The 20,663-nt window shown below is 41.4% G+C and overlaps 1 protein-coding gene across 6 annotated transcripts; it reads left to right on the plus strand.

The window, feature by feature from the left end:
* The first annotated feature begins 577 nt into the window (after positions 1-577).
* On the plus strand, positions 578-20,649 carry fkbp15 (FK506 binding protein 15). 6 transcript variants are annotated; one of them, XM_023342304.1, is made up of 29 exons: positions 578-716; positions 2,775-2,878; positions 2,956-3,025; positions 3,168-3,237; positions 3,322-3,396; positions 3,515-3,613; positions 4,585-4,734; positions 4,813-4,881; positions 6,397-6,540; positions 6,639-6,778; positions 6,871-6,916; positions 6,996-7,115; positions 8,414-8,498; positions 8,587-8,687; positions 8,775-8,844; positions 9,055-9,164; positions 9,251-9,349; positions 9,444-9,538; positions 10,353-10,455; positions 12,548-12,583; positions 13,318-13,489; positions 14,342-14,478; positions 15,297-15,452; positions 15,582-15,734; positions 15,850-15,963; positions 17,057-17,164; positions 18,557-19,179; positions 20,121-20,229; positions 20,324-20,649. In XM_023342304.1, exons 1-29 carry the CDS (start codon positions 667-669, stop codon positions 20,399-20,401), a joined length of 3,486 nt encoding a protein of 1,161 aa, XP_023198072.1. In that variant the 5' UTR covers positions 578-666; the 3' UTR covers positions 20,402-20,649. The 6 variants fall into 6 exon arrangements, with proteins under 6 accessions (XP_023198072.1, XP_023198073.1, XP_023198077.1 ...); XM_023342305.1 differs by having other exon boundaries at positions 12,551-12,583; XM_023342309.1 differs by having other exon boundaries at positions 8,608-8,687.
* The last annotated feature ends 14 nt before the right edge of the window (positions 20,650-20,663 follow it).

Raw genomic sequence — 20,663 nt, forward strand, 5'->3', positions numbered from 1 at the left:
ACGACTGAGATATTGTTTCGTTGACTTCTTTCATGTCAAATGTTCATCAGGATTTTGCTTCTAGTTAAAAACTCTACACACAAATGATGAGACAGCAATTAATCAGTGGACAGAAAATTAACCAGCATAAAATATTTAATTTATCATTACTACATGCTCAATTTGTTTTGCTTGAATTAAGTTTAAATCATAGGCAGAATTTCTGCACTGTTTAGGAGACTTTATAATGATGTGACAATTCTGTTATTTTTAGCTTGATACCACTGGGTTGAACCAGATTATTTGCTAAAGTTAATTCAATGTATTTACCATGTCCAATGTCTGAGTCAATAGAATAGAAATATCCTTTACTGTCCCACAGTGAGACTTGTCCCACAGAAAGTGGGGAAATTCAGGTGCAACAGCAGCATCATAGTATGCATATTTACACAATGTGACCTTATTCAGTCTTTTCTTTGTTGACTAAATCTTTCTGAAAAGCACAGCCTCGGGAGCCTGAAGGTCTATGGCGCCCTCTTGCGACAGTCCCTGTTAGGTGCTATCTGAAGAGGGGTCAGGTGGAAAGTCAGCTGACTTCACCCCAAACAGGAAGGGGAAGTGACCAACCAGTCATGGTAATATAGCTAAGTCGTTTTTCTTGATAAGAGAAGAGTTCAAAGTTAAAAGATGTTCGGCGGGGAAGATGAAGACGGAGACTTTCTGTCCCCCACAGGAGGGTGAGTTTGTTCCATTGAATCCTGCTGTCGCTCTGTAGCCTGCGAGCTAATTAGCTTAGCATCACTTGGTGACTTGCTGTTGTTCAGAGAACAAAGCTAATCTAAACCGCAGTTCTTAGACAGGTTTATTAATCTGCACAACTCACTCGTTCTTTAAAGTTCTGCTTTTTTGTGACAACTTTAACTGCCAGCTAAAAGATTTCGGCTAATAATGAAGATGGACTTGATCTAAATTTGTCAAGATGATTTAAAAACCAAAACAAAACATTGAACTTTTTTTTTCCTGAGAAAGTTATAAAATATTTTTAGAAATGTTCATGCAGTGTAGGATAGGTCAGATCATATTGGTTTTAGATTAATTAAGGAAGCTCAAAGGCTAAAATTGCATTACATGCGTAAAATAGAGGTTTTTGAAAAACAGGGTTTATAGAATATGAAATCAGTGCAGATTTGAGTCATTTAACTATTCCCCCATAAAAACATTAAAATATGCCTTTTGTGTCTTTGTTTTTGCAAATGGAGCAAAGGCTTCCTCGATCCCAACCAGTTTTAAAGTCTCTGTAGCTATTCCAGTTCAGATTAGACTATTATAAGTTCATCAGATTCACCACTAGAGCTGATCTGAGGTGGTCCAGGCTGCTTAAAAACTGTGAAACAGCCCTTTACTCAAGTACAAAACGACAAAGTGAATGGTATTGGATGCTAAACTGAGCATCCTCTATGGTAGATGAGTGATCACATGGCCTCAGTGACTGTCATCTGCCATGTAGTGATCATGACTGAGGGTCTTTCAGCCTTGCTGTGGCCCTCAGGTCACAGATAACAAGTGCTACAATCCTTTTGTTATGAGACAGGCCAACATGCTATAAATACACCTCCCCTTTCAGCCATGAGACACTCAGTTACAGCTTTGCCACATTCTCAGACATACATAGGGCCGGGCATTCAGCATGACCGCTGTCAGCCAGTGGATTTCCAGCTCTGAAGGAGAGGGAGTGTTTTTCCCCAAACTAATTCCTTTCACATGCGACTTGTTAGTAGAATAAAGGAGAAAGCCTGTGCTGTAGCCCGAGTCTGCTCAGCTTAGACCCGGCTCTAAAGCTGCAGCGCTCCACTCCTTTCCTGCGATGCTGTTGAATCTCCCACTGCGGTGGCAGTCCTGGACCAAAGCGCTGGAACAGAACAGCCCGAAGATTCTGGCTCACACATGCAAACGGGCTGTCCCTCCTCACCCCTCATCTTCTTTACCACCGGGGATGAGGCCCTCAGGACATTCAACATGTCTGTTCTGGGAGACACCAATGATTACCAGTGGAAGGAGTTCCAGGGGTTAGTATGACGCGTTCTCGATTTGCTGGGTAATCAGGCAGAAGAGCAACGACACAGATGAAAGCTAGGTTTAGTCAGTGGTGGGACTCAATAAAATGTTTTTTTTTAAATCAAATTAATTGTGAAGGTTTGTGTGTAATCAATTAATTGCAATTTCATCAAACTATATATCAACAAAATAAGCAAGATTTTCAATTCAAAAACCCTTTTTGCTGTTAAATTCTTGAATAAATAGACATACAAGTTCAACAACAAAGATATTTGTAGGTTTTAATCTGTTCTAGACATTCAGTTTTCCAGTGTTTCAGGAACTCCTGATCATTCATGGAACGTCTTCAGAAATGTGGACTGTGGACGCTGATGTCTGTGCTGCTGCTGCATGCTTAGCATTGAGATGCTGTTTTAGACTGGAGTAGATTTACTGACAGGCTAACTCCGTTTAGCATAACTTGAACACAACAATAATCCCAACAAAAATGAACTGGTTGCAGTTAGTGGTACCTTCTTCCTGCTTTAGGTCTGTAATAAGAAGAAGTGGATTTTATTTCTATTGATCATGGACAGAAAAACTACAAGAGTGTGTTTTTACTTTCTATTTGTGTCAAAGGTTTTTCTTTTCATCCTCTGACCATTACAGTGAGGAATAGAAAGAACCAGCCCACAGCAGTTTATGCATTTCTTAATAAAAGTATCCATGATTAGAAATTTCTCACATTTTTGTTTTCATAGAGCCAAGCTGGCTTGCCTTTTTGGACTAGACCAGGAATCCAGTCAAGGAAATGAATCCTTCCAGTACACAGCCCCCAAACAGCCCAGGAAGACCACCACTCAGGGTAAGACCAGAGGAACAAACACCTCAGATGTGTGTGATGTGGAGGCTGCACTGATGCTGTCCTTTTCATCCTTGCAGCAGGAGAGAGCCAGAAGCAGCCTTCAGGTCCTGCAGTCCTACTGGCCTCAGCAGTTCAGGCCTTTAAATAGTCAGTTTAATCGTCTTTAAGTAGCTCATGCTTTCTTTTTAAGTCCGCTTTGAAATAGTAGAAATGTTTAATTCTCAAATTAAAGTGAGAGCTCGCCAAATCCTCTCTCTAACTTCTTCTTTGCTGCTCCTGTCTCATCCAGTATTAATGGACAATACATGAAGCAGGGGAAGCTGGGGGCAGCTGTGCTGGGCAACCACGCTACTAAAGAGGTTGGCATTGATCTCAGTCCCTCATTTGAGATTATTGATGGGACTTCTTATTTTAATGATTTTTTTTCTCTTTTTTTTTTGTAGTACAAGTTCCTGCTGTATTTGAGCCAACAGAAACAAGTGACTGCTGCCAGGATTCACGTGGGCTTTATTTTTACGGTTGGTAGCGTCATGAAAGACAAACAAGCATAGAATCAGTTACGAACTTCTGGTGTTTTAACATGTTTCCTGTCAGAAAGACGTAAACTTGGTTTCAAATGTTGTTCTTGTCTTGTAGGTACAGCTAAACAACTACTGCACTTTTTATGATGACCAGAGGCAGAACTGGTCACTGATGTTCGATTCAGAGAAAAATGTTTCAGACTTCTGCAAAGAGGTGAGCAACACAGAGTGAGCGCCCATCCCCAGTTCCTGTAGAGCAGCGTTTCCTGCTGCTCCTGTTGACACACCACCTCCCATGTTTTAGACGTTTTCCTGCTTCAGTTCACCTGATTTCAGTTAGTGACTGATAACAGGCCTTGCTGAACTGTAATAATCTGGATCAGGTGTGTTACAGCAGGGAAACCTCTGAAACATGCAGGGCAGTGTGCTTTGAGCACCGGGGATGGTTACTGCACTAAACTGTTATTTCAAGTCTCCTGGTTTTTCCAAGAGAGACAAGCCCACAGCATCCCAGGTTCTCCACTGAGCTTAAACCTGCAGGAGATACATTTTATGAAAATGTTTTTTTTTTTTTTACATATTTGTTTAAACTGTCACCATGTCCTGGCAGTTTAATATGCGACAAATAATCTTTGAACAAAATCCAACTCCTCTGCCTCCTCCTTGTGGCCCCACAGAAATCTGTAGAAATACTCAGCTCTGTCAGAAACAACCAATCAGAGCCAGGAGGAGGGTCTTAGCTCTGTCAATCAGGCTCGTGTATGTGCTGCTGCCCATTGCTTTCTGCTGCGCTACAGCTCCTTTCTTCACAGCAGAGTCGGCTGTGAATGCTCAGGCTAGTTAGCCTAGCCACCCGGCCATGGATAAATGGTTTTCCTCTAACCTCAGGTTGTTTCTCTGCCACTAGCAGATAACTATCATCTTGTACACATTGTGCTGAGGAGGGATGTGAGCATACCTGTTCTAAAGCTATTTTAATTTATTTCTGAGGATATGCTATGGATTATAGGACATGATGGTTTATGTGTAAAATATTACAAATCATAAACAGTACAGTCTGCCACTGTTTTGATCAACACAAGTAAGCAAGCTGTTTATGCTGGCAGCTCAAGGTCGTCTTTATTCACAGTTGTAAGTCTTTTCTTCAACGTATAAAATGATTCAGTGCTTGTTTTTGATTCCTAGGTGTGTCTGGCCAAAGCAAACAGTTCCTCCTCTCTGGAGTCTGTGGTGACTCAGGATGTGATTCTCGGTGAGGGTCAAGCAGTGGAGACCGGAGACTCCATGGAGGTGGTGTACACGGGCTGGCTGCTGCAGAACCACGCCTTCGGACAGGTGGCGCTCTAAAGCCTTTTCAGCACGCACCGGTGCAGTGGCTTGATGGAACTGACCGGCATTGGTGTCTGCTTTCAGATGTTTGATTCCAACCAGAACAAAGACAAGCTGCTGCGACTAAAAATTGGAGCTGGGAAAGTAATCAAGGTGAGTCGACACAAAGTCAAGTAGAATAGCAATAATAGTTGTTGTTCAGTTGTAATAAACCATGCAATGTGAGGAATTAAAGTTATATCACAATAATTTACTGTATAGTACTATTGTGATAACAATTAAAGTAATTATAAGAACTATTACTTTTTTTTTCAACTGTAGGAATCATAGCAACACAAACACTGCTCTTGAAAAACATTAAATCAATCAATCAGCTTTTACTATAAGGTAGATTTTCCTAAATAATTTCCCTGCTGGGATGAAAAAAGTAATTCTATTCTACTCTATTCTATTTGGTTGCAGTAAGGTGAGTCGGCTTTCTTGTCAGTCAAGAAACTTTACAAGAATAGACACACTATAAATAAAGTTATAACATGATTAAAAATGGCCTGTTTATAATATGTTTCTTTAGGACAACAGTCACATAAAGAAGTATTTCTGTCTCTAAAATGCACACAGTATCTTCATTTAATGATATGTCCAAACTTCTTGATATCTATTGATACACTTTTAATGAACAAACAGTAGAAAACATAGTAAAAATAACAATCCTGAGAATACGGATGGTTTAAGGAGTTTTAAGCATTAATTGGAATTTATTGTGATAAAGATTAATCAAAATCTTATGATAAGGAATTTATAACCCTAAATAACAATAAATGCTACAAGGTATTATCAATAACCATTAGATATCCAATAATTCCAGTTTTCAGTAAATATTCCAACCATTGTGACGTTCTAGCCCACAGGTTCAAATTCAGTTCTTCTTTTCTCTGATGGATCTTCTCCTTCTGTATCTGTATCAAAGAGTCCAGTTTACTGAACACATGCATTAGTGTAAATAACATCCAACTGAACAGAAAGGACTTCTTATCTTAATATCCATAACTTTATTTTTCTTTTGAAAAACCTCAGGCATATTCCTAATCACTATCTGATGCACTAAAGTAAATCCTGTGTTTGTTACAGACAGCTGGATAAATAATCCTATTCCATTCCCACATGGTTGCTTGTTGACCTTTTTCTGACTTTTAATACCTTGCAAGTATTTCAAATGGCTAACATTAAGCCTTCCTCACTCAGTAAAAACTTCCACACTAAAGACTACTCCCTTGTAGCAAAGGGAGCTGCAGCTCCTGACCAACTCATGAAGGCAGGAGCTGCTTAAAGAAGACATAAAGCATCAGTTCTGTCATCTGACGTTTAACATCATCATTTACAGGGTTCTGACTCCAGTGAGGTCACTTTTAATGAGTGGAAGCCGCCATCTTTGTAGTTCAGGTGGCTTTGATGGTGAATAGTCCTAATGCTGAATTTAAGGTTACAAATCCGGAATCCTAAAAACTGAAGAGAAAAATCATTCAAATCTAAATAAAATGAAGACGTGAAGGATTCCACAGTGCATGTAGGTTGATCACTGGAGATCGGCACCAACCAGCCTAAGTGTTAATCAACATGTCATGTTTTTCCATCTGATTTGTTCTCTTCCTGTGGTGAATGTGTGGACAGGGATGGGAGGAAGGAATGCTGGGGATGAAGAAAGCCGGCCGTCGTCTCATCATCATCCCACCCACCCTGGCTTACGGAGCCAAGGGCGTTCCCAACCGAGTTCCACCTAACAGCACGTTAATATTTGAAGTGGAGCTGCGGCGGGTATTGCTTTATGCCTCACTTGTTTCAGTAGCTGCACAGCCTCTGTGCTTGGTCCCTCATGTTGAACTGTGAAGACGCTCATTAAGCTCGTCTTGCAGGTGAAGTTCTCCAAAGACAGCGCTTCTGATCAGGCCAGCTCCAGCTCCAGAGAGTCTGCTGCTCCCTCCCCAGCACCATCTCCAGCCCCCAGTGTAGAAAGTCTGATCTCAGAACCTTCATCGGCTTCGGGGAAACCAGGGTGAGACTTTGCTGCAGAGAATGAGGCGTCAACATCAACTTTTATATTACTTTGTTGTAACTGATTTTATCCTTGGTTTGTTTTTTCCCAAGGGAGCCACTGAGAGCCAAGTCCAACTCTCTGACCGAGCAGCTGGGGGTAAAAATCTCACTGCATTCAGCTTTTAGAATCTTTAATTACTGTGGAGGTTTGCTGAATAAAAATTCTGTCTGAACAGCAGAACCCAGACGCCACTAAAGCCAAGCTGATTTCCCGCATGGCGAAGATGGGACAGCCCATGCTGCCCTTTCTGACCGGAGCTGCAGGCCAGCCTGAATCTAGTGACTCTGAGCTGGAGGTTGGTACTTACAGCCATTCTGCTGGCGGTTACACCCGTCACCATAGCAACCTTTACTGGACAATAGGTTAGCATGACGCCACTTGTCAATCAATCCAGTTTGTTTGTCAGCAGCTGACCAATCAGCAGTCACAATTTGTACTGAAATGCCCTTTACCTGCAGGAACTGAACCTCCGACAAAGCTGTCAGAGTTTATCGTTACTAAAGCACTGTGGTTATAGAGATTTGGTGAAAAGGTATCAGAAGAAGCGGTTTAACGTTGTCTGTGGGGAACATGCATTTCAGACACTTTACCCAGTGGGATGGAATCAAATGATGTAAAGTAGGGACAGTAGCAGCATCACATGACCTGTGTGTTCCTGAAGAGCAGCACAGGTTTCTGATCCTCCACATTCTAATGTGAGAACTGCATTGGTCAGCAGAATGTGATGCAGGTATTACCTTGACGATGTTACCTCTGTTTCTGTTTACACCATGACATACTTTAAGATGACACAGACATGAGGGGAACTCACCATCACCTCAGCTGAGCTATGACAGCACCCCAGCCTCTGATCTCACTGGATCATCAAATCCATCAGCATCCCTTTGTAATGTTCTGTGGTGTTTAGGGCAGCAACCAATGAGTATTGTATTAATCAATTATTCTATTGATTCATCATCAAAATAATTGATTAATTGGATTAAAAAATTGGCACATTCTGCAGATTTTTCGTCTGCACTTCACGTAAGCATTTTGTGTAAACATTAAAAATGTAAATAAGCAATTCAATTCTTTTTTTAATTAATAAAATAAGCATTTTATTGTCTAAAATACAGTAACAGATTTCCTTCAGTAAATGATTAATAATTTGTAGCAAAGGTTGCATCTGCAGCTAAAAGCATTTCTAACATCAGAGTGTAAAAAGCCCCTATTGCTTGACTTAATATCAGATATGTAGAGGGCTAATCTGTTGACTAATTTTGGATTAACTAAGTAATAATTTATAATGAAACTAACACTATGCCACTTGAAGAGTTCTGGGTAGAACTTATTTGCAGAAAAAAATGTTTTTATTACCTTATGTACAAAATGTGTGTTTTCAGGGAAAAAAATAGTTTTATTTTCTCCGAGTGTGTTTTTCTTTCAACAAATGTCCTTTTTAAAAGGTCATTTGCTGAAATGATCAATGGACTTCAGCACTCAATGATTAGTGGATTATTGAAGTAGCTGACGATTAATCAATTCAGAACAATAAATCAGATTCATAGTTTCAGTCTCAGCTGTTTTTCTTCGTTCTTTCATCTTCATCACCAGGATACCAGCATCAGCAGAGTGAAGGATGGTCCTGCAGCTCCGCCTCCAGGGCCCTTCACGGCTGCCGCTCCAGCTTCTGCCCACGGTGAGCTTCCTTCATCTGCTCCTTCCTGGTGGCCCAGTTTCATCTCCCTGCACATCAGAATCATCTAACAGTAGTATTTCCCCTGCAGCTCATCCTCTTCCTCACACAGCTCCGTCGTCTGCCTTACTTCCCGTCATTCCTTCAGTCGGCCCGTATCCTGGGCTGCCAGCTAGCAGCCATGCTTTCCAGGTGATGCTTGCTCACATCTATCAACAAAATCCTATAACTGAACAGAAACTACTCTGATAATAATGTTTGAAAACCTCCCACCCACAGACCTCTGCAGCCCCATCTCAGATGCAGGCCGTCGGCCAGATCTACGCGCCTCAGACTGTCCCATACATGGGTAAGAGAGCTCACCATGTTTATCTGGACTGATTCAGACTGGAGCAAAGTGCTGCTTGTAGCTAACTCTCTGGCTTTAAAGGATCTTAACATTTAGGGAGCAGGTTTGTGTTTCATGAAGGAAAAAGTAGATCTCTGCAGTTTATTGATGTTATAATTTCAGTAAGTCAGCCAAAACCACTTTGATGCAACTGATTAGTTTGATTTCCAGGTTCTGGGGAGTTGACTAACTTCTTGATGACGGAGGCTCGGCAGCACAACACGGAGATCAGGTTATCCATAGGAAAAGTAGCAGATAAGGTGGATCAACTAGCCTCCAAGGTATGAACCTGTTGTAATTATAGTATCCTGTTTGATTTTTATTTTTTATCAAGTTAATATTTGGCTTTTTTTCCTCACTCTAACAGATTAGTGATCTTGAAAAGCAGGGAACTCAGTCTGTTGGTGTTTCTGGTATGACGATGGAAACCTCTATGATTGTGCACAATATCAGCCGAATTGTTCAGGTACACACATGCACATGCAGAGGTCTTTGGTTTTTTATTTGACTGCGTTTCATATTGTCTTGACTTGCTCTGATAGCTCACATTTTGGTTTTAGGAAAATGAATCTTTGAAAAAGGAAATGTTTGAGAAGAGCTCTCGTATTGAGGAGCAGAACCGTAAGATCGGGGATCTCATCAACCAGAACCAGAAGTGAGTCTCAGAGGGTGAAATAGACTCAGGTTTGAGTCACACTGTCCAGATTTCCTTTGGAGATCATCTTGATTAACACTGGTGTTAAACACATACTAAGACATTAAATTGCCATTACCATTGCCAACTGAGTTAGTACCAAAAAAATAAATATTGAACATTAACAAGAAATTGTAAATGGCTTGTACTTGTATATTGTACCTGAGTAAATACAAAAAGCAATTTTCAAATGACTAATTAATTTACTCATTCTGGTCACAACAGAACTTAGAACAGCATCTAAAGTGCTTCAGGTCTCACCATCCTCTGTTATAATCAGAATTCATGATTCAGCAATAGAAAGGAGACTCTGGGGGTTGAGGGGGCTGGGAGACCTCTAAGACCAGAACCATTGATGACCAGAGACAGAAAGACCTACTGTCTTTTTTCCTCCATGAACACCTTGATGTTCCTCAAGTCTCCTGCAAAAATATCCTCTGGACTGGTCATCAGAAGGCATTCATTTCATTATATCTGACTTGACCTTCAATTAGATTAGATCAATCTAAAGCACAGTACACAGTCCAACTCTAGATGAGGACTTCTGGAGTGGCCTTGCCAAAGACCCTGAACAGCCTGTTCATGCTTAAAAGCCCCCTGCTGTGGAAAAGTTCAAGCAATTCTGTAAAGGAGAGTGGGCCAGAATTCCTCCACATCAATGTGGATGGGGCATATTGGGGGGGGCGGGGGAATTATGTTGCTCAGAGAATTTCCTGGGAAAGATTATGGTTTGTGTGATCAGTATAATGTGGTGCCTGATTGTTTGGTTTGCCAGATACATGGAACAGAGCCACCAGCTGCTGGAGCAGAGGAACGACTCCCTCAAGTCCTCCAGTGAACATAACCAGGCCCGGCTACTGCAGGCCGAGCAGGACAAGGTGAGAGTCGGTGCTCCTCCCGCATAATTGGTGCAAATATACCTGATATCTGTGGGAGTCGTTGGTGTTTTCAGACAGCCTGAGGAACAAACCTTCTCTGTGGCAGCTCAAACTGTACATGTTCTGCGTATGAGAAGGGATGTGTTACGATATGTAAAATCTTGTTCGTGTGAATAAAGAGTTCACACAGACAAATGTTACTTTGAAGAACATTTTAAAATCAAATTTATGCTGCAAATTTTTGTTCTATTTTTGTTTTTGCATTTGTTGGAAAGTGATGTTTCTCTTTTTCCTTGTTGCTGCTGATATGGTGTACCAGTGTTATTGTGATGTAGCCCAACGTACGTCTACCCATTGGTTGTTAGCGCGATGCTTTCAGCACCTGAAGAATTTGCAGTTCTTGCATGTTGTTCATGTCTTTGTCACTCTGTTGCCATTTATCAACCCCAAAATGCTGCCAAAAAACAATTTAAGGATAGTCGAAGTTCTGACCACACTAGCAGACCTTCAAATCCACATCATGTTAGCAGTTACACTTGTTGTTGTCCTCCACTGGCGGTGGTGTCCTCTGAAACAGGATTTCACAGAAGAGTCTGCTGAGGTGCAAATCTTTTGTACACAAAGAAAAGGAAGGGGGCAAGGACACACCACTGGGGGGCGCCATTGCCGATGATTCTGGGTTGATGGGTTTGATGGGAGTGAAGGCCAAACTGAATTCCACAAACACCTTCCTGGAGTACGTCCACAGGAGTTGACTGCATCGTCTGTCAACCCATTTCTAATTCAGATGCTTCAACACCAGTTGCTCAGAGGATTTCATAACCACAGATGTCATGGCAACAGGTCTGTAGTCATCTAAGCCCATAATGAAGCATAGTCTTCATTATCACCATCGTCCTGGTCCTGTTGGGGACCAGAATGATGGTGGAGTGTTTGAAGCTGGACGAAATCTCACACAGCTCCAGAGACTGGATGAAAATCTGAACAGCTGGTTGTTGTTGGTTTGTCGATTGCCAACCAGGATAGGACTAGCTCTAAATAAACTGGGATGATTTAATTGTTGCAGTTTTCCTGATAAAAAGGTGAAAGCCTGGCTTTGCTCAAAAGAAGCTGACGTTTCAGAACAGTGGTTTTAACAGCAGCTTAATCTTTCTCTGTGCTTCTAAAAATATTCAAATCCTGTGCATACTTAGTCTGCCACTCTCAGAGGGAACTGTGCTGATATCCCTTAGTCTTTTTACATCTACAGTATTTTACAGTGCCTTACAAAAATATTCATACTGTTTGAACCTTTTCGCATTTTGTCATATTATAGCCACAAACATCCATGTTTTTTATTGGGATTTTATGAGATTCATCAACACAAAGTAGGGCAGAACTATGAAGTCTGAAAAGTGTCATTTTATAAAGTCCCTTTACGTAAATGTATTAGAAGGTCCTTGCAACCCCCTAACCCAGTCATGGGCTGCGCCCCACACTTTGAGAACCACTGCCCTGACATGCCAACCCCACCATTAAGAATGTGGGCCAAGAACAGCTGTTAAAGCAACTTGTGACTGTGGCAAAGGTTCACCTACCAGCAACACAAGCTGAAACATCCAAGCAGAACTACAGTAAAATGGTTTAGATGGAAGCATATTCATGTTCTAGAGTGGCCCAGTCAAAGTCCAAACCGACACAATTGAAATTATATTGCAAGACTTGCAGTTTGATAGTTACTGACACGCTCTGTCCAGTCAGTCTCTGTTTGAGAGCAATGAACCATGGGTAAAATTTCCCTTTCTAGTTGTGGAAAGACTTCTAATGGGGGAAATGGTTCATACATATGATTATCTGTTAATATTAAGAGTTGAATTGGTTGAAAACTGCAGAACTCACAAGATGTTGTAAAATAAGTGGGAAAACCATGTCTTTTCCTTCTACTTCACAATTGGCACTACTTTGTTGATCTGCCACTAAAAAAAAATTAAAATTCATAGAAGTTTGTTGGTATAATGTGATAAAATCTGAAGTTATAAAGCGTGTGAAACCTTTAGCAAAGTGCTAGCCTTGCTGATGCTACTATCTAGCATTGACTGCTCTCTCTTCCCAGCAGCGTGCTCGGCCACTGGACCGTGGCTCCGGCCAGGTGAGCCCGCTTCTAGTGTTCTGCCACCAGACTGGGGTCAACTAGCGCTTAGAAAATAAACTAAATGTGACAGTTTAACTCTGAATATAATACGTTTCTGTTAAATGGGCAGTATTATGAAAAATGACCTTTTTCAGCTTTACTTCATTTTATGTTATTCCCTCATTAAAGTATACATGGAGTGTTTCCTTCATTCTTTCATGCATGTTTAAAAAATTCTTTAACCTCCATGGAAACCATACAGCTATACAAAACATCTGGGTGGACATAACACTTCTTTTTAGTCATATTTGATGTATATAGCATTTTTATAGCAACTGAAGGTAACATTGTTATTTGTGCTATGTGCCTGGAAAATACATAATGCCGCCCCTTTAAATAGACGTGTTCTCTAAAATCATTTCAGAAATTTAGAGACACCATCCATTGCTTTGGTGAGAGTTTTTTATCTTGACTCCAGCTGTAAAGAACAATCTAATTAGTGGTACAGACTATTTGACCCCAGTCTCTTTGCTGCCACTGGATCATCCTCCTCACATCATCCTCATCGTCATTTTAACAAGTTTTTCTTCTGGTTTCTCATTTTCCATCAGTTTAGCCGTTGGTCATTTTCCTCCCACAGGAATGTTCGCCAGTCTCCACTCACCCAGGCTTCTCACCAGTCTGTTGTCTCTGGAAGTTTCCCTCCATTCAGACAGCTTACCTTCCTCCTCCACTTTCTCCATCTGAACTAGGTCCGTCTGACAGAGGAGCTGGCTTCCTCCACAGCTCGGGTCTCCCAGCTGCAGCTGGAAGCTTCGGCTCACCAGCAGAAGGCTTCAAAGCTGCAGGGTGAACTCAGCTCAGCGCTGGAGGACAGAGAGAGCCGCTGCCAGCGCATCGCTGCCCTGGAAGCCCAGCTGGAAGGTCTGGAAAACGAGAAAGAATGGCATTTCAAGCCTAATTTTTAGTGTTCATTGCTTCTATTAAGGCTTTATGGTTGTTTAGTTGCACTCAGTGTTGCTAGTTCTAGTGGTGGGAGTGGTCACATACAGTATCAGATGGTACACAAAGCTAAGAAAACTATCTGCAAGAGAATCAAATCATTTCATTGTTTTGCACAATCAGTTCTACTTTTAAAAACAGGTGGTGTGTTTAGGAACATAATACCTGAACAAAACAATAACTATACCGCCAATGTTCATGTGAAAGAAACGCCTCATGAGACAAGGCTTGGAGAAAGAAAAAAAAAAAACAGAAAATGGCTGCTTAAATTCTGCTCATCATTTCTGTGTATTCACATTTTTTCCCAATAGAGCCGATTCCAAATGGTCTCAAAAATTCCAATAAAATTGAATTAAGCTTAAAAAAAGCTGCATCATGTGATCAGGGCAGAAAGAGCCACTGAAACCAGTTAGTGTGGCCGGATAGCATGGATACCACAGATTCCAATCCGCAGAACCTAAAAGAACAACATTGTGGGTTTTTGTTTTTGTTTTTTAACATTCTTTTATTTTCTTGCCAGACTTGAGTAATTTCACAGTAGGAGGAGGGTTAGACATGCTGATAGGATTCAATCAGAATCTGGAAGAAAGTATGAAATGAGTTCATGAGCATGGAAAATGTCGTGTGCAGTTTGAGTACAAGTGACACACAGCTGACTTATTAGTCCTGTTTTCATTCAGGACTTCTGAGTGTGTTCTGCTGATGACGACTGCAGCTCAAACACCACTGCATGTTCCAGATCCAATGGACTCTCTTTGTGTTGTGGACTTTCAGAACTGAAGGAGGCAGCAGAGCGGGTTCAGAACCAGTACCGCTCAGAGAAGCAACGACGCAAAGAGATGGAGCTGAGAGTCGGCGCTGTGGAAGAGGAATTACAGGACATGAAGTCTGATAAAGAGAACCTAGGAAGAGTATGTCCAGCTCATGTTTATCTCAGTGAAAACAGACAAAATAACAATCCTCCAATTAATACCATAAGCTTCCAGTAATTGTCCTAATGTACATTCAATATGTTCCCAAGTAGGAGAGGTTAGTACTTTGGTTAGGCAATATGTTTTCAAAATTATATTTCAGATTTTTTTTCATACCATATGTGATTTTAATATTTTTTACCCTTACTTTCTTTTTTGGGGAAAAAAATTAGAAATGACTGAAAATATTTTCAAAAAGTAGCTTTTATTTCATTCATCCCTTCTGTGAGTTGTACGGTGGAGTGCTGGGTCTATTGGTATTTTACCTTAATTTTGGGAATTTTTGTCATATTAGCAGAATAAGGATTCAATTTTACCAGACAAAATGTCTTAAAATTATGAGAAAACATGTTGCATTGAGGGACAAAGCTTGGATGGTTTCCAGGATCGATGTGAGCAGCTCAGTTTGTGAAGTTCTTTCTTTGAAATCGACTCAGTTGTCTGCACGATCGTCTCAATGTTCTGCTACTTTCAACAATTTAATGATAAAGTATTATCTGTAAAACTTATACCAAAGTATACCTTCACAAAATGCTCAACACTCATCGTAATTTGTTTTGTTTTGGATTTCTCATAAAATTACTTTTTTCTTCTTATATTACAATAAAATTGTAAAAAGAAATCCAAATTTTTCCAAAAATTTCTCCAAAGATTCAAAAGCATGGACTTATCTCCCAGCCCTGTAACACCAACTTGTTTCAGGCTGGAGTTTTGGAGATGGGCCATTCTGGTAAGTGCTTTGCTTCTTCCATGTTCAGGCTCTGGCTGAGAGGAAGAAGAAGTGGCAGGCGGAGCGTCAGCATCGGGATGAGGAGGTGGAGGAGCTCCGGAGGAGCAGCCAGCAGGAGCTGGACAGCCTACGAGCTCAGCTGCGTAAAGCCAGGACCTGCAGCGACTCAGCGGCCTCTGAGCAGGTACGTCCTGGAGGAGGGATCTGGTCGAATATCGAGTCTGAGAGGAACTGTCGGCGGGACCAATGCTTTCAGGTGACCTAAATGCTTCCACTACATTATTCCACTAAGATGTCCTGATTTATGTCACAGCTGTCACAGCTGCAGGCGGAGCTGGAGGAAGAATGGAGGAAGAAGAGTGAGCAGATGTTGGCCGTAGCTAGAGAGCAGCACCGCAGAGAGCTGTCTGAGGTAGCAGAGAGCAGGGAAGCCCTTCAGGATCAGCTAACTCGACTGCAAGAAAAGGTGCACATCATATCTTTGATACAGTAATGCTGTTAGCAGATAGTTGGATTTGTTGTTAAATGTCTGAAATTTGGCAGTTCCTGACTATCTTTCATCTCTGTATGTTCTCATGAAGCACTCAGCCTTGGAGCGGCATGGAGGCGCTGTGAAGGAACAGCTGGAAAGACAAGTGGCTGACCTGGAGAGGACTGTGGAAGAGCAGCAGAGTTCAAAGGACACAGCAGCAGAGGTGAGGAGTCCTAAACGACAAAACTAAGCAAACCAGCGATCCCTGCAGGTTTACAGCTGCTCCGACTTCTGTCCTGATGAGACGTCCATAAAGGGCGTCACAACTGGTTCTCTGGAGGACCGTCCACTAATGAAAATCCTACAGGATTCAGAAGATTCACTGACCATTGCTGCTCCATTTCTAAACTGCAGATCACCACTAGCTGATTCCATTAAAAATGTGTGCAAAAATTTTCTGATATTCTGCTACTGTTCAAAAAACACAATTTTGCTATTGTGTTTTCCATTTCATGTGTAATAGAAATTTTGCATTTCCATTACTCATGAAATGTAATTAAAATCACACGTGAATAAATCTGTTCATGTGATGCATCATTAAAAATTATGAAGGAGACGGATGTAAACTCTCATGAGATATATTTATATTTCAGCCACGGCATTAGAGCTCATCAAAGAAGATCAGGCGTCTTATTCAGGTGTTGGAGTGACAACATATACATGTAGCTACATAATATATTCTGTGTTTTGGGCAAATTGTATTGTCTGATTTCACAGAAGAGATCAAAAATGAATTGCAAAATTAATGTTTGATGAACTGTGCAATGCTGAGAGAAGAGTTTAACTTAGAAATAAATTCTTGTTTAAGCAAGAGAACTTTCTTGTTGGAAAGTGATATAAAACTTGCCTGGTTCTAGCGAGATGCAGCTCCTGAATTTATTTCCAAGTTGTGTCAGTTAAGCGCTTCTGTAGTGAGCGCTGTAGTGGAGCCAAATAGGCTACTGCCTGCAAATAAGTGCATTGCTGCTGGATACAAACAAACAAGTGTTCTAATTGCAGTTTGGCAAAGCAAACAGGCTGGAGAAACCACCCCTTGTTGCCGCAAAACCATAGAATTAAAAAATGTGAGTTTACTTGAAATTGGCATGTTTCCGATTAAGCAAACTTCGTTCCGTAATTCCAATTTGTGCAATTGTGTGGTCAATGGGAGCACAGCTGTGTAAAGCATGCTTTATTTATTTAGATGAAGGCCTGTGAGTTGAAGTATGTTAAATTGTCAGGTTATGGAGCTGAACATGAGGTTTGTGTTGCTGCAGGTGAAGCGAGTGATGAATGGAGTGTTTCACTCCCTCAGAGCAGAGTTTGACCTCAGTGAGTCCTACAGTGGCCAGGCTGTGCTGGGGGTCATCGTCACCACTATTAAGGTAAACCTTCACTCTAATCTACTAACAAAGATTTTCTGTTGGTGTAAAGTGATGGTGGAATGAAACATAACTGTCAGGTTTAAACACCTATTGAGACAGATTTAACAAACACAAGAAAGACAAGAGCGTTAGATTCTTTTGTACTCATGAGGAGAACAGCCAGAGATGTTTTCAGTCACACATCTCTTCTGTTCTGAAAACATATGTGTCCGTTCTCCCTTTTTATTGCTGTTAGGATCCCTGTTACAGAGAGCGTCTCAAAGGGGTGGGGAAAACACTTCAATCACATAATTGCAACGCAAATGCTAGTCACTAACAAAACACATGGTATCTACACACTAGATTATTCTATTCCAGACACAGGATAACACAGAGCAAGTTGTACGTCTTCACAGCGATGGTTTTATATCTAACAGGTCAAGGATGCAGAGGTTTCTGCTGAGCGATAACCTGTTGAAAACAGTTTCTCTGCTCTTCCTCAGAGGCCTTCTGAGAAAGGAATCAAAGTAATTCAACAACACAGAAACTTCCTTTATGCTAAGATGAAACAAATAAAAGCATATAAGACAAGAACATTATAAAGGCACATGAAACAACAAATATTTGATAATAATATATATAATTTACCTAACAATAACCATTTTAAACTGGCCTCTTCATAAAGCCAGTTAAAGAAGTGTCATTTATACCACTAGGCTACATTGAATCATATTTTCAAATTCACTATTTACTGATGCTCTTGTGGAACAAACAGTGGAAAGAAAAGTAAAAAAATAAAAGTTTTGATGTCTGTTTAACATTAAAACTGCAGAATGTAACTTTTATAAAGAAGATTTCTTTTACATATTTGTTAAAACGGTCACCATGTCATGACAGCATGTTATTAGATGGTCTGTTTCATGCCATACTGTCATGACATAGTGACAGGTTCAGCAAATATGTAAAAAAAATGTATAAATGTCACATACTGCAGCATTAATGAAAATTTATTGAAAGGAAAAATCTAAATTGTTATAAAGATTTTCACAACAAATGACGATAAATACTGTAATGTGAAAAATCCCCACCCCCGTTCACAGTCCTTACCAGTTGGTGGCAGTAATGCTCTATTAAGTTGTTAGCCAACCACCTTTAAACAAGAAATAGAAGAAGAACAAATCGCAGTGTGAGACCTAACGGGGTCAAGCTATGACCTCTTAACCTTTACAAATTTAAGAACAAAGAAGTTCTCTTAGATCCATACAGATGTCTCATATTTCAGAGCAAACTGCCTAAAGCATGTCCAAACATGTTGTCATGTTGACTTAATCTGTCTACTCATAAGGACTCAAGGGCTAATCAAATGTATGAGTGAAACCTTTCCTTCATAATGGCTGATTGATGGTTTTTCAGAATGTAACGCTGCAGCTGCTCAGTGGCGCAGATCCCTCCTCTCTGAAACCGGATAACAAGGAAGAGGATGATAAAGGCGGTAAGGGGGAGGATGGGAAGCAACTGGAGCACAGATCTCATGTCCATGTGAACGGGGAACAGGAAGTGAAAGAGGAAGATACTGTAGAGGAGGAACATGTGGCCGATGCAGATCATCACCAAGACAACGAGACCCAGATGGTTCAGAAGGTGAAACCAGAGCCGGTATCAACATCTGAGACGTCCAGCCAGGCGGAGGACTCAGAGACTTCGGACACTCCTGACCTCCATTTAGTTTCCAGTGCTGAGCCTGCATCCCAGCGTCCAGAACCAGAACCAGCAGAACCTGCAGTCCAGCAGGAGCAGCCGGCTGCCTCTGCGTCATGTACTAAGGAATCAGAAGTGAACCGGTGTGTGGGTGCTGATACTAGACCTGGTGAGAGCCCTCTACCTGAGGAAGAGGAGGAGGCTGCAGGGAGCAGTGAGGTGGAAGACGTAGATCAGGTCAGAGAAACACCTGCTGCTCCTCCGAAAGCATTTGGACCCCCAACTAACCCACCTCCACCTCCAACTGCTGAACAGAACAGCTCTGCAGACGACACAAGGTGAGTTCTGGTGTCATTGTCCGAGCTCTACGCCCAGAAGTCCTCCGTTACCACAGTCCTGCTCTAAGCCACTTATGGAAAACTACAGAGTAGTTGCAGGGGTGTCAGACTCCAGTCCTCAAGGTCCGGTGTCCTGCAACTTTTAGATGTGCCTCTGCTGCACCACACCTGAATAGAATAATTAGGTCATTAGCAAAGCTGTGGAGAACTGATCTACACAAGGAGGAGGTAATTAAGCCATTTCATTCCAGTGTTTTGTACCTGTGGCACATCTAAAAACTGCAGGACATCAGTTTGAGCACTGGAGTTTGACACCTGTGAGTTAGAGGATGCTGGGTCTCACTAAGATAGAGCTGTAGGTAACACACACACTATGTAGCTGAGACATATAGTAATGCTAGCATCCTTTTGGGTCCAGATATAGAATCCAAGTTGTTATGACAGTGAAGTCAGAAAACCTCTCTACTAAACTAGAGGAAATTTGTTTGTTTGGGTCTTCTCTGAAAACCTTCATCACCCATAACAACCAAAAGATCTCCTCACATGACATGTGCTCCTCATTTACAATCCAGTGACTTCCTGAATAAACAGCGAAGTTAGATTACTTATCCTAAAGTAACCTAAAGGTCAAGGGTCATAAATATCCTTACCTCACCTCAGGCCTCTGATAAAAGCTGTTTATGATCACTTATCAACCTTAGTACTTTAATTTACCTGGTTTTCCTTCTGGAAGGTTCTCCTCTCTCCACAGAGGAACCCTGCAGCTTAACAGAGTGACCATCAGGTGTTGGTCTCCTCACTTACTCCCAGATTGAGGGAATCCTCTGACCTCAGCTGACTGTGTCTTTCCTCCTGTTAACGGACTCGCAGAGCTAATTGGTCTCTAAGTTCCTTTTAAACAGGTGAAGTGTTCCGTCTCACCTGCTCTCTGCTGTTCTCAGTCTGACTGGAGGATCAGGACAAGAAAATGGAGAGGAATCCTTTTTTCAGACCACCCCTCATGCCAAGCCCCCTGCTTCTGCAAACGAAGAGGAAGAGGAGGATGACATGGTCAGGAAGGACAGATCTTCTCAACCTTTTGTCTTTAATGTCTCTAAGACTCACAGGAGTAAAAATACTTTGTTTCCTTCTTTATTTTGTCCAGAGCTTAAAGGGCCGTCCGCCGCCGGCGCCTTTGTTCGGTGAGGATGATGAAGATGATGATCTGGACTGGCTGAGCTGACTTCACAGTCCCGTCCTTGTTCCCAAAACCAGAATCAGCCGTGATTGTAGATGTGATGAGACGCCGTACCGATGGACTGAGCAGAGCAGGCGGCACGTCTCCGTGGTTCAGCTGTTGCCTCAGAAGCCCTGGTTCTGGTCCACAAAACACTTCAGAAAACAATCAAATCCCTTTATTTAAATCTTACAGAAATTGTTGAGTATCTTCTTTTTTACATAGCACTTAGCAGATCAGATTAGTTTTTTAATCAGCATCAATGACC

Source organism: Xiphophorus maculatus, chromosome 11 (assembly GCF_002775205.1).
Source record: "Xiphophorus maculatus strain JP 163 A chromosome 11, X_maculatus-5.0-male, whole genome shotgun sequence".
In the NCBI taxonomy this organism is placed as follows: Eukaryota; Metazoa; Chordata; class Actinopteri; order Cyprinodontiformes; family Poeciliidae; genus Xiphophorus; species Xiphophorus maculatus.

What these genes read in the sequence shown, in the direction of transcription:
- fkbp15 (XM_023342304.1), top strand. Translation starts at nt 667, where the DNA reads ATGTTCGGCGGGGAAGATGAAGACGGAGACTTTCTGTCCCCCACAGGA. An exon ending in GCAACCACGCTACTAAAGAG is followed by an intron (nt 3,238 to 3,321) that starts GTTGGCATTGAT and finishes TTTTTTTTGTAG; the next exon opens with TACAAGTTCCTGCTGTATTT. An exon ending in CTAGTGACTCTGAGCTGGAG is followed by an intron (nt 7,116 to 8,413) that starts GTTGGTACTTAC and finishes CTTCATCACCAG; the next exon opens with GATACCAGCATCAGCAGAGT.